The sequence below is a fragment of the Grampus griseus genome (genome assembly GCF_964374135.1).
Source record: "Grampus griseus genome assembly, chromosome: 4".
Lineage (NCBI taxonomy): Eukaryota > Metazoa > Chordata > Mammalia > Artiodactyla > Delphinidae > Grampus > Grampus griseus.
This window is the reverse complement of record NC_138997.1, coordinates 73674374-73687661: the sequence shown is the minus strand read 5'-3', so window position 1 is coordinate 73687661 and position 13288 is coordinate 73674374. Positions and strand designations below refer to the sequence as shown.

At 38.4% G+C, this 13288-nt stretch overlaps 1 protein-coding gene across 2 annotated transcripts in view; it reads right to left on the bottom strand.

The window, feature by feature from the left end:
- Positions 1 to 11821, bottom strand: part of NFXL1 (nuclear transcription factor, X-box binding like 1) — a gene marked incomplete at its 3' end in the record, with an annotated part of 52258 nt that extends 40437 nt beyond the window's left edge. The window contains exons 1-5 of one of the 2 annotated variants that reach the window (XM_082653608.1): positions 11211 to 11469; positions 8399 to 8572; positions 4448 to 4557; positions 2293 to 2426; positions 119 to 297 (exon numbers count right to left, since the gene is read on the bottom strand). In XM_082653608.1, coding sequence (XP_082509734.1) covers positions 119 to 297; positions 2293 to 2426; positions 4448 to 4557; positions 8399 to 8572; positions 11211 to 11454 — 841 coding nt within the window. In that variant the 5' untranslated portion in view covers positions 11455 to 11469. Of the gene's footprint in view, positions 1 to 118; positions 298 to 2288; positions 2427 to 4447; positions 4558 to 8398; positions 8573 to 11210; positions 11470 to 11725 lie in introns of those variants that run through there. The other variant, XM_082653607.1, reaches the window with a different exon arrangement.
- Positions 11822 to 13288: the final 1467 nt, after the last annotated feature.

Genomic DNA, 13288 nt, shown 5'->3' with positions numbered 1-13288 from the left:
ATCCCTTCCAATATTTTCTTATGTAAACTTAAGTTCTGAGTTCAACTCTCACAATTTTTTTTACTTCAACATGAGAAGAAATAACCACCCACAATTAGAAATATAATATATAACTCACCTGGATGGCAGAGGAGTAAACACTTATGGCCACAAGGAGGTTTAAAATCTCTCTCACATACTTGGCCGCATGAATGAGGCACAAGCCACGGATCTAAAGGTGGATCTTCCACTTTGCCACAATAGCAGTAGTACCTACTAGGTGTGTCAGATCGTTTGTATTCAAACCTACATTTTGGACTATGAAGAATGAAATTGCTGAAGTTAATTTCAATTATAAAAGTGACATGAGGCAGAAATATAAATATACTTAATAACAGAGTATACACAATCAGTTTTATGTTAATGTAACCTCTGCTCCATCTTTATATTAGTAAGAAACAAGATTTTACTAAAATCAATTTCAACCATCTAGAAGAGCTCTGTCCAATAATTTCCTGAGATGATGGAAGTGTTCTACACCTGTCACGTCTAACACAGTGGCCATTAGCCACACATGGCTAGTGAGCACTTGAAATGTGGCTATTGCGTACAACTGAGGAAGAAACAATTTTCTATTTCATAATTTTTAAGAATTTAAATAACCACGTGTGGATAGTTGCTACCATATTAAACAACACATATCTAAAATACAGCTACAAAAGAAAGCAACATTAGCTTTCTACTAACAACCTGAACTTTATTCTTGAGATATTCATTCCAATTTTATAAAGTTCAATGTTTTAAAAGTTTGGTTGGGTGGTCTACAAATAAGCAAAATGTATTAGTAATAGCAAGAAGAAGAGAGACATCGGTTATAGGTAGGTAATACAGCAGCAAGAAACATGACTTAAAATCTAGAATTACGGGGAAAAATGTGTGAAAATAAACAAAGAATTTCGTATTTCTCAACATCTAATACAAAATATATATATTTCAAATGCACCTAGGTCAAAGAAAAGTTGAAATACTGTTGCACATTCTCTGCTAAAGCAGATTTTTACCTATCAAGATTAAAATAAAGCAGTTTTAGTCCTAGAAGCCAAACTAACATAATAAATATAGAAAATTTAATAAGATTGGATAATATACACCTGTAGTTTTTTGTTTATTTGTTTGTTTTCATTAAAATTAAAAAGAAAGAGAGAAAAAATGAAAACACAGTTTGGGAAACTCTGCCTATCCATGGTTATCTTTTTAAATAGATGAAATTAATTGGAATTAATTAAAATTCTCTTCTTGTTTCTTAATAATATAATATGAAGCATATTCCAAGTTTCCTGTGGGGAGCTAATTAAGATCCTTCCATGTTTGTTAATATACAGAGTAAATGCTCAGACAAATTTTAGACATTATTCATACTGAGAGAGGAAAAGAAATTGAAGGGGCTAAAGAAAATGGGAGGTGGGAGTGGAAAAGTAATTTTGTATATGTAAAAGTTTAATATAGATTATTAGAGAAAAATGTTATGTTTTAGTAGTAACTTATAGTAAAAGAAAATTCCGTCACTAGTCTGGCTTTCTGTCTTTGGAAAATTGAAACTTGAGAAGAGAGTCACATGAAAGAGAAGAATAGAGAAATTTTTGATGTTTTCTTTATAAAAAGACGTTTCTGCATTTTAAAATATTTAACTCTTTTTACCTAGCAAATCTTCTAAATTATGGTAAAAGTTTGGATCATTAATTCAAGCTGGAAGGAAGGAAAGTGACTTACAACCCAGCTAAGGCTACAGACCGTGACTTTAAAGTGATACCAATTTACTTAAGTGTGTTGTTTTCTGTATGAAGAAACAGAGAAGGCAAATTATAGTGGTCCTGAAGGAATGTGAGGCTATTGATTTACACCTGCAGTTTTGAGAGATTTTGAGGATAAAATCGGAAGTCATTGATCAAAATGTTAGAGGACAGTCTTGTACAATGTGATACCAATACATACTAAAAGGAGCTCCAGAGAGAAGTACCAGAATTTTGATGGATTCTATTTCTAAAGAAATGAAAGTTCTTTAAAAAGGATTACTAAGGAGTCGTTTTGCAGGGGAAAAAGAGAGTCTGAATTATTTATTAGTTAGCAAAAGGAACTAGTAGTTATATAAACTGGGGTGGCGGGGGGAGCCATTAGCAGGTCTCATATCTTCACAAACCAAATGACTAATTGAAGGCCAAGCACGGATACTGAAACTGCCAATAAAGCAACTGAGGAGCTACAATTTTCATTTATTTTACAACTAAACATTCCAACTAAATTAGAAAAAGTTACCAAGGCCAGGGATAATCTCTCTTTCCAAAATCATCATCCGTCAAAGGAGAAGATACCAGAAACTGGCTGTCTTTAGCCCACTTCTGGATACAGGGCATGTGAAATATACAGAAACATCCTGAACAACTCCAAACCTAAGACAAAGGTAGCAGAAATTAACAAGCATGCAATGATTTTTCTTTGATAATTCCACAATACTTTAAAATAAGCACCACACTAAACTATTTAAGAGCTACATAAGGATTAAGGAAAAAACTTTCCTTCCGGCATAACAGAAGAAATGTTCTTTATAAAAACTAATGTACATGTAGAACACTTTAAAGAAAAATAGTATTAATCATGCTGATTCATTCAGCTAGAAACAACTACTGCTAACGTTCTGCAGTCTCCAATTTTTTTGTATATATTTCATACTTCTAAAAAATGAGGTCATACTGTACTGATATATAACTTTATAGCCTTTTCTTTTAACACAGTATAAGCATTTACCCTTATCAAGTAGGTTCATACAATATGATATTTATAGCTGTACAGTAGATATCATGTTGATTTGTCTACCATAATTTAACCAAGTTCAGGTTGTTGGAAATTTAAGATTTTTCCAATTATAAATAACACCACAAAAAAATCCTTAAACACAAATATGTACATACAATCTCTATGTTGCCCTACAGTTATATAAAACCTATTAGTCTAGCACTTAATGCTAAATTCTAAAAATTAGGTGAGCAAAAAACTTCAGTGTGTGTATATATATACACACACACACACAACAAACACACATATACGAAATTTAACAGTTTAAGGAATAACAGAAATTAATTTTTTTAACCAGCCAATACTTTGCTATAACTGACAAAAATCAGTGCACTTTTCATCATAACATTTTGCAGTTGTTCAATAAAATCAGACATGGAATATATTGCATAAGCCGGCAGGAGCACTGAAAAAAAGCCAACTTCTTAGATTGAGTTCCCCCCAAAGCAGTGCCTAAGAAAAGAACTGGGATGCATAAGTAAAAGGCCAAGATAGGGAAGAGGAAATACCAATAAACTGTATATTGCTGAGCTGACTATCACTAAGGGCCAAAGTTCAGTCCTGCTAGGGATGCTCTGAAAAACCACGTAAAACATGCCTAGGACACCCCCAGCCCCAACCACTAACAAACAGGAGGCTAGGGCAGTCATCCCCCAGCTCCCTATGGTGGAATGCTGCCCCAACGGACATTAACTCTGCTCTGCACTACACCCATTTCCTGGCTGAGTCAGTTCTCAAGGAGAAAGCACTGAGGTTGGAAAAAAAAAAATTCACACACATAGCAAGTGTTTACAGTGAAACTGCATCCGCATGCAGAGAGCCTATTCCTCCACTGCAGCTGAAATCAGAGTAAGACAACCAGATGTGACTCAGGGCACCAAATGCACCTGCGTCTGCTACACTATCCTACCCGATATATTTTAAATTTCTGATTCACTCTACACGACCAATCCATTTCACATCTGACCTGTCTTTCTTTCTCTAGGCAATGCTGCTATAATAGCAGTGGATTAAGCTGAGGTCTAAATGGTGAGTCTATCATATTCAGTCATCACATCCCCTTAATTGCTTTATTAATGCCCTTTAAATGTATATATACATAACTTCACCGTTAGGCCATAGCGTCTCTACGTACATGAGTTTTCTCTGAATCCATCTCTCCCCATTAACCCTAGCCACTTTCCACACAAGAGAAGCTCACTAATAAACTCTAATTGTCATTGCTAGGTTTTACTTCCTTGAAGGCAGGGAGCATATCTATGTTATTTTAAACCTGCTGAAAGTAATGAAATATAGTTTACTTAATATTTCAGTATTTATGGGAATCTCTAAAGTACTGATACTAAAAATGCTTTATCAAATTGACATATGCATTGACACTGAAAATATTTGCTTCATTTATTTTAATAGTGCTAAAAATATTGATTGCTCATTTAGAGCTATTTTTCTTTTAATTAAAGATTCCCAAAAATTGAGTATCAATTCATAAAGAGAATTCTCAAATGAAGTATTCTTAAACAAAAATAAGCAAAAAGAATAATAAATGGTTACAAATTATAAATGCAAAATAAGATATTTGGGGGAGATAACAATAATTTAGATAAGGAGAAAAACTTACTGCTTGGTTTCTCTTCACTGAAGCAATACAAATTAAGCATGTCATAGCCCCTGCTTGAAAAGCTTCATTTACATACTGTTTTGTTCGCTCTAACTCACGAACATCTCCATCTTGAAATTTAAAAATTGAAAACTTCAGGTTAAGCAACATCTGAAAATAACACAAACTCACTAACAGCACCACATTATGTGAGAACTGTCTAGTAATACCAATTGCTCAAAATATAGCTGAAAAAATGAGAAGTTTAAGAAAAAAGCAACCAGTGAACTGCCAAGAGGTCACAAAGTCCATGCATTACATCTTATGTACTTGATTCAAAAACAGTTACCTTGACCTTCTCTCAGAGTATACTTGCTGTTACAGTCCTTAACAAATCTGGTGGGGGCAGAGTCACAGGCAACAGCAGCAAGATGTCAAGTAACAAGGGAAAGCATATCAAAAAGCAAAGTGAAAGGAACTGCAAAGTCAAAGCTCAGCAAAGCCATTGAACCTAAATATAAGCATATGCGTATGAATGTGTAAGTGTGTAAAAGTCTATGTGTGTGTGTGTGTGTGTGTGTCTGACGCATAGCAAATTCTTAGTAAAAATCTGTTGAATGAAAAGATCCTGAGATCAATACAGTATAATAACCTTGTTTCATTAAATTATGCTATTTCTGCTAAAAAAGGAAGCATGACTTCTTAGATAAAAATTACTAGACTGTATTTCCTTTAAGCAACTATTAAGCATTTACTTGCTAGGCACTGTACTATTCTTATTTCAGTAAGATTAAATAAGCTATTTTTACTTTCATTTTACAGATGAGAAAACTGAGGCACAGAACACTTAAGTAACTTCAGTATGACTCCAAAGTGAGCCCTCTTGACGACTATGCTATGCCACAGCAAGGGTTGAACACAGGAAGGTCCAAGAAATAACAGCACGATGAAAGGCAGAAAAGCTACCCAAAAGCACACACAACAACAAAAGGACAATAATCTGAGTCACTTTAGTGTAAGAGAAATAAACCTACAGGCCTTTAGTACAATAAAGATTGTTCAATAGAGGTTAACCGAGTCTCCAAGTACACTAATAATATAAACTATCATAAGTACAGAACTTCCCATGGCAATAAAATGGTACAAACCAAAATTTAAGTTACCAAAAAGAAAAATTAAATAAATAGGACACTTAGATAATTCTTTACTTTCTAAGATCATCCAAGTAAACACAACACTCACAAAAACTTGCTCTACCATAATATAAATGCAAGTATAATTTATGATATTATACAAAATATACATAAAATTACTCCCCAACTATAAAATATTATAAACTTATTAAAGACAATTGTTTTATTTTAAACCAATATCGAAGTTTGAAGAGATTCTTAAAGGCAGACTTAATAATCATATTCTGTGTACTTATTCTGCTTTCTGACACAGCTGGCTCTAACAAATGTATAACATTTTAAAATTTCATCTAATTTAACAGCTAACATGTAAAATAGAATATGAAAACAAGATGAACACGCTTTAATAAAATAAAGTCTAATCTTATACTCATAAAATTTATGTAAGATTTCTTTGAAAAATGTGTTAAAATTTGGCTGCAGCAATAAAGTATACTGCCCAAGATGTCACGACAGATAGCATGGCATTTGAAGTCATGCATAAAAAGATCACTCTGGCAACTGAAGAAAAATGAGTGTGAAGGAGGCCAAGACTGGAAACATGAAGTACCTGAAGTTAAGAGGCAGTTAACAGCAGATAAAGCAAAAAATGACCTCGAGCAAGTTAATGCGTCTGTCCCAGTTTTCTCATCTTTAAAATAGTAACAATAGTAATAGTAATATCTACCTCACAGAGTTAATATGTGGATTTAATCCACATATTAAACAGCTGTAGGGGCCTGAATTAAGGTGATGATAGCATGTGGGGAGTGGTGGGATGAATTTAAGAAATTGAGGAAGTAAAACTCAGCAGGACTTGGTGACAATTAGATTGTGTTGCTTTGAAAAGTCGATGTTCAGAAGGAAAGAATGCTGTGTTAGACGAGCTGTCTGACGGGCAGAGGGGAGGAGTAGTAGCGAATAAAACACACTCATGCGTGTATATGCCAACCCTGCTCCCAGATTTCTGGCTTAGGTAGGTGACTGGGAAAATTATAGTATTAATAGAGATAAAGGGAACAAGAGAAGAAATAAGTTATCTTTCAACATATGTTTGTGTTTCCATAGGCCAGCAAGACAGCGATACCCATCAGGAAGCTGACCATTCAAGTTTGAAATCTGAGATATCACAAAAGTATAAAGGCTGTGCTCAGACAGAAAGAACGAACTTCTCTGGTAAAGTTTTGGTATTCAATTCACTAATATGAGATGGGAACCATCTCATGACCCTGGCATTTATCATTCTAAAGTTAAGTGATCAGATTTCCTTACTTTGGTAGAGGCAAAGTACAGAACACAAAGGAACGAAAATCAAAATATTTATGGATTTGACATAATACCGTATAAGAAAAATTGCCTTAACACTTTAAGATGAAAGCCATGTTAAAAATTAATAAAAGTGGGACTTCCCTGGTGGTGCAGTGGTTAAGAATCTGCTTGCCAATGCAGGGGACAAGGGTTCGAGCCCTGGTCCATGAAGATCCTACATGCCGCAGAGCAACTAAGCCCATGTGCCACAACTACTGAGCCTGCGCTCTAGAGCCCGCGAGCCACAACTACTGAAGTCCGCGTGCCACAATTACTGAAGCCCTTATGCCTAGAGCCCGTGCTCTGCAACAAGAGAAGCCACCACAATGAGAAGCCCGTGCACCGCAACAAAGAGTAGCCCCTGCTCACTGCAACCAGAGAAAGCCCGCACGCAGCAACAGAGACCCAACACAGCCAATAATAAATAAATAAATTTTTTAAAAAATTAATAAAACTTACAAATGATAAAAGTTTTCTAAACACTAGACAGAAATACTGAGTTATATCACTGAATTTCCTATTTAAAAATAAAATCTGTATCTAGAGTGGTTTCAGTGAGGTCTTCTTGAAGCAGGATACTTGAGGTTACTTTCTATGAAGTTCTCTAAAAGCAAGAAACCTCCTAACCTTAAGGTTCCTCTTTATCAATTTTTACGTGGCTCAACCAGACTTCTTAGTCAAGCTTCCTAATCTTAATTCCTTGGCAGATATGGTAAATTCCTTGGAAAGCTTTTTGATGATGTGTACCTATGTTCATGATGCCGTCAATATACTCAGGCAACTAATACGGATAATGCATGCAAGAATGTTTCCAATAATGACTATAAGCATAAAATGTGGAATGTGTAAGAGACTTACATTTAAAATAATCTACTTCTACACTTAGTCCCAAATCTTCACAGTGACATCACTTTGGCCGTCTCTCTCACAAACAAATGTGGCTTTGAGAGTAACCCGGATATATACAACATATAATGTGATTAAACACTTCAGACCTGAGGAGACTTAGATTTTTTTTACATATAAAAATCAGAAGTTGTAAGATATAAAATAAAGGAATTAAGTCAAGAAATGAAATTGACTTCAAGATACATTTAACATGATGACAAAGAGAATAATGAAGAATAGATTTAAAGGAGTATTCAAAGTCCTCAAGTGCAATCAAATCATCATTAGGAACAACCTGACCCCACTCATTGCACAGGGACCTTTGGCATCCCCCTCCCAGCATTCTAATGAAATGCCAATTAAACACAAAAGAGAACTTCTAAGGCTGTAAGAGACATTGCCATCCTATTTGCTTTATAGAAAGATTAGCGTTATACAACGTATAACTCAAATAGTAAAAGGTACAAAAATTCAACTCTACAACACAAAAATGCTCATTCTTAAGATGCAAAACCTATTCCACATAGAGTAAAGGTGTCAGAAAAAGTCAGGAATGTATTTTCATTGATGTAAAAATGTCAAAATTGAGAAGCTCATACAGTACCTGTCTGAGTAGTGTAAGTTATAAACGTATTAGCAACTATTTTTCCTCTTTTTCCTTCAAAATCCTCATCTCCTTCTTCCTCAGATGAAGAGTTAAGGTGTTCTTCAACAAGTTTTTTGGCTGCAGCTTGATTAGCCTTCTTGATTTCCTCAAATTTCTTTTGAGACATCAGCTCTGCTTAAAAGAAAAAAAAATGAGTTTCATTTCTGCAAAACAATCTCTCAAAAAGCAAGGCATGATATACCAATACATTATTAAAATACAGATTTAAAAGTCATCTTTGGCGCATTCTATTTCACTATCATCCATGAAAAAAGTATTTTCAAATTTCTTGTCACACGAGTAAAGAGAATACCACAATACAAACTTACACTTTTGTTAAATATTCTGCTAAATGCCAACTAATTGTTCTCGAATGACTAACAAATCAATTTTTAAAATTATAAAGCTATGATAAAGTATCAAAAAACTGGTGATCAACCTCAAAACAGGATATTAACAAAATTGAAGTGAGATGTTTAAAAACTGAATGGTACACAGTGATTTTTAAAACAAGGGAAGCATACCCACTGGGAGCACATCAGAATCAGCAGAGTCAGGCGCTTTCTCAAACCATCCTCTTGCACACTATAACCCAGCCTGTCTTGGCCCACCAAAGACCTTGCACAAACAGTATTCACTGTCTACCCACTATGTTTACAATCTGCTTCTTAGAAAGCTCAAGGACTTTGTGTCTTTATTAAGATGTGGTCACAAATCATACTTATTTAACATTAATCCCATACAAAATATTGCTAACATGGAAAATATGTCTCTTACAACAACTTCATTCCAAAAAGAAATGTTAAGTAAGTTTTGGATTAGTTCTTCTGCTATTTTGTTTAGCACTGTCTGTACCTGTTTTCTTTTTGTTTTTTTTTTTTGCGGTATGCGGGCCTCTCACTGTTGTGGCCTCTCCCGTTGCAGAGCACAGGCTCTGGACGCGCAGGCTCAGCGGCCATGGCTCACGGGCCTAGCCGCTCCGCGGCATGTGGGATCTTCCCGGACCGGGGCACGAACCCGTATCCCCTGCATCGGCAGAAGAACGCCCAACCACCGCGCCACCAGGGAAGCCCTGTCTGTACTTCTTGTTACTTGCTTAATAACACAAAAAGAATTAAATTACTTCACAGCACTTTCCCAATGAGACTTCAAACTCCTCAAGAGCAAGGACCATGAAAATTCTCTGCAAGCATTAAGTGTTAATAAACTCTTCTGGACAGCAACCATAGTTCAAGAAAGGAGTCACAACATACTAAACTGATCTTAATTCATTAGTGCCCATAATTAGTGCCACTTTACGCTTGAAACTGATGAGCCACTAAAAATACAAACTTTCTTATTTTAGGTGGTGTATTTGTACTTAATGATGTTTTATCTTTTATTTTCCTCATGAAATGTTTTCCTTCTCTTACTGCAGCCAGCTTGGCTGGGGACTACTCAGTGTTTCAGGTAAAACTGGAGGAAAATGTACAGTGCCCACATCGGAATCTTTGAGTACTAGGAGAAACGTAATTGCTATAAGATATATGACTCAAAACGTTATGTACAATAAGATGATAAATGTCATTATGAGAAATGAGCACTTAAAAGACATTTTTTAAAAGGCTGAATTAGACAGATATAATAAAAACATTCATAACCTGATCAATGGACCTACATAAGATCATCTCAAAGAAAGCTGACAAAGCAACCTTACCATATATTATTTCTTACGGTCAAATCTCAATTATCCAGTTAAAGGATGCTTGGTTTTCTACTATCCACAAAATCCAAGAAAGCTTACCAAAACTGTTCACAGTTCTCCCTCTCGCACACCTCACCACCACCACTATCATAAACTCAGTAACCAAGAGAATACCACTTATCTTTAAAATTAGCTTAGGAGACGTTCAGGAGCTCAATTTGCTCCTCCCCGCAAAAAATATATTTTGAAAAATACATTCTAAATACAACAATAAAATGATTTTAGGGATTATTCTCTTAGCCCCCTGAATTCTTTCATTAGTATGGACAACTTAGAATTGCGTGTGTGCTCCCAGGCTCCACTAAAACACTGCCTTGGATGAAGGATTATTGAAAGCTGGAGAAGGCCACACCAGATACATCCCAGAAAGGACATGAAATTTGTAACTAGGAACCGCAGTTGAAAAAAGTACCACAAGCTCAAGTGTTTACAGAACATAGATAATTAAAGTTACTAAACTAAGGCAATCAAATAAAAATGGAAAATGACAACTGGCCCCAGAAGTAGGAAACACAATGTCAAGTGGAAAGCCTAAACCCAATCTAAATAAGATTTCTGCGCCTCAGCCCAGCCGACTGTTGCCACGCACAAAAGTACCAATGCCACAATACCTTATCTTACAAGAAAAGTTGTCAACCAGATTTTTATGAGATTTTAAAAAGAAAAACCAAAAAACTGCTGGCAACCAATTCAGATTTAATGCATTGTGTTAACCAAACCAAACTATAGGCTAAATCAGCCCCCCAGGCCACTGTCTGCAACTGCGGGGATTCAGTAGGCAAAAAAGAGTGAAGGGAAGAACATTGGACGGAGAAGTAACACTGATTAATATCAATTACAGTGATGATGAAAGAGGTGTGATGGGAATCGGCCTAGAATGAGTAGCTGCCTGAAAGGTTTGAGAAGTGAGACCAATAATAAACTCCCGAAGGAGAAGGAAAGAAATGGATGCGAAGGCAGTTCTGACTAGCAAGTGCCTTAGTAGGTAGGCATCCAGGTGAGCCCGAGGACGGGAGCCATTCTCACCACTGGCCACGGAAGTCTGCGGCGCTTCAGATCCCGCGGGGCTGCGCCGGGCTGAGCTACCTGCAGCCGCAGGGGTTGCAGCTCCACCGGGAATGGGGCGAAGGCCAGCAGCGCCCACCGACCCCTTCTCTCGCCCTCCTCCGGCGCCGCGAAGATGGACTCCATTTCCTGGGGAGGGGACCGCAGTGGCCCGTCCTCGGGCTCGGCCTCGGCCACTGGCCACCTGGCGCCAGGAAGCTTCCATCCCTGTAGAGGAAAAAAAAAAAGAGTGGAAGGAGCGTGAGCGCGGTGGTACCAAGGCGGGGAAAAAGGACAGCGGGGGAAGCCGGTGTGAGAGGCGGAATGAGGACGGCCTCCGCGGGGTGGGGACCGGGTTTGAAAAGGTCGCGGCCCTGTCTCTCCCAGAGGGCGAGTCCCCGCTGAGCCCGGGCTTTGGAGATGTATCGAAGAGGAAGCGGACTAGGCAGAGAAATGGACCGCGAGTCAAGGGGCATCCAGCGCCGAAGAAGGAGAACCTGGGAGGAGGAAAGCGCCTCCTCGGACTCAGTTGGAGCGCCGTTACGGGAGAACTGCAGACTGACCCAGCGGCTGCCGCCGGGAACCAACTGCAGTAGCGAACCCAGAGGAAAGAAAGCTACGTCCCCTTACTGACGGCGCCCGCTTTCAACGACTACAGTTCCCAGAAGCCCCCGCCCACCGCTCGCAGAACGCGTGGCATCACTAGCCGCTTCCTCATCCGGAACCGTGTCTGTGTGGGGGGGGGGGAAGGCCTCGGAACGCATGCGCTAACTGAAGCGGGCCTTCGGAAACTACAATTCCCGGCGTGCTTTGGAGCTCGGACAGGGTGGGCACACAGAGAGGGCGCAAGGTGGGGCGGAGGTGTTCAAAACCCAGAGGATGCCGCTTTTTCCGTGCGACTACCCTAAACCCAGCTCGGTATCGGGAGGCTATCTCAGGGGTCGTAATTGACTGCCCGCCATCTTTAGCCTCGCCTTCGGGCTTTCTGGTGGTAGGAAACTTCTCACAGAAGGGAGGAGGCACTTATAAAGAAGACGCTTCGGTGTTGGGGAAGAGGGAGGGAAAGCTGAGGGCGTGTTGCGGAAAAGTGGCTGGAGTGGAGAAAGTGCACTTCTGAATTGTAAAAGCAATGTAGAGGATAAATCTAACGGCATTATTATCATAGTCCTTTATAGTTAACAATATACTTTTCCTGAAGCAGGCCGATTTTTACCGTCACGACAGCTCTCTAAAGTAGCCTTTATTAAGGAGAGTAGGAAGGAGCCCGGTCTGGTCCTGATTCTTCTGACTTCGCTGTTTTCAATAAGAAATAAAGAAAGAGGAGGGAGTGGGAGAAATTTCAAAAATTCGGGGCTGTATCTGGGATTGAGAAATACACTGATTGCTGTTTGGGACTACACGGTCCTTTACAAGCCTTCAACCTAATTAATTCCTCTACATTAATAATAAGTACCGGGCTTCCCTGGTGGCGCAGTGGTTGAGAGTCTGCCTGCCGATGCTGGGGACACGGGTTCGTGACCCGGTCCGGGAAAATCCCACATGCCGCGGAGCGGCTGGGCCCGTGAGCCATGGCCGCTGAGCCTGCGCGTCCGGAGCCTGTGCTCCGCAACGGGAGAGGCCACAACAGCGAGAGGCCCACGTACCGCAAAAATAATAATAATAAGTACCTAATATTTATATAGCATTTATTAAGTTCCAGGCATTATTCAAAGCGTTTTACATATATATGTATATTAACAATGTGGTACTCACAATAATCCTGTTATCCTCATTTTACAGCTGAGAACACTGAAGCACAGACAGGTTAAGTAAGTTGCCCTTGTTATAGCCAGGTATTATTACCGATTCCATTTTTTAAATTAGGAAACAGAGACACAGAAAACTTTCTTATTCAGCATCCTAGCAGAGCCAGGATTGCAACTGAGCTGTGTGAATCTTGGACTATGCTCTTAAAAACGCCATACTGTATTATTACTGTGAGAAGGTATTTAATGTTTACCTAGAAATTCCAGTTACTTTTAGAGGACCTAATCAGGCAAAAAGACTCACATAATCAGTTT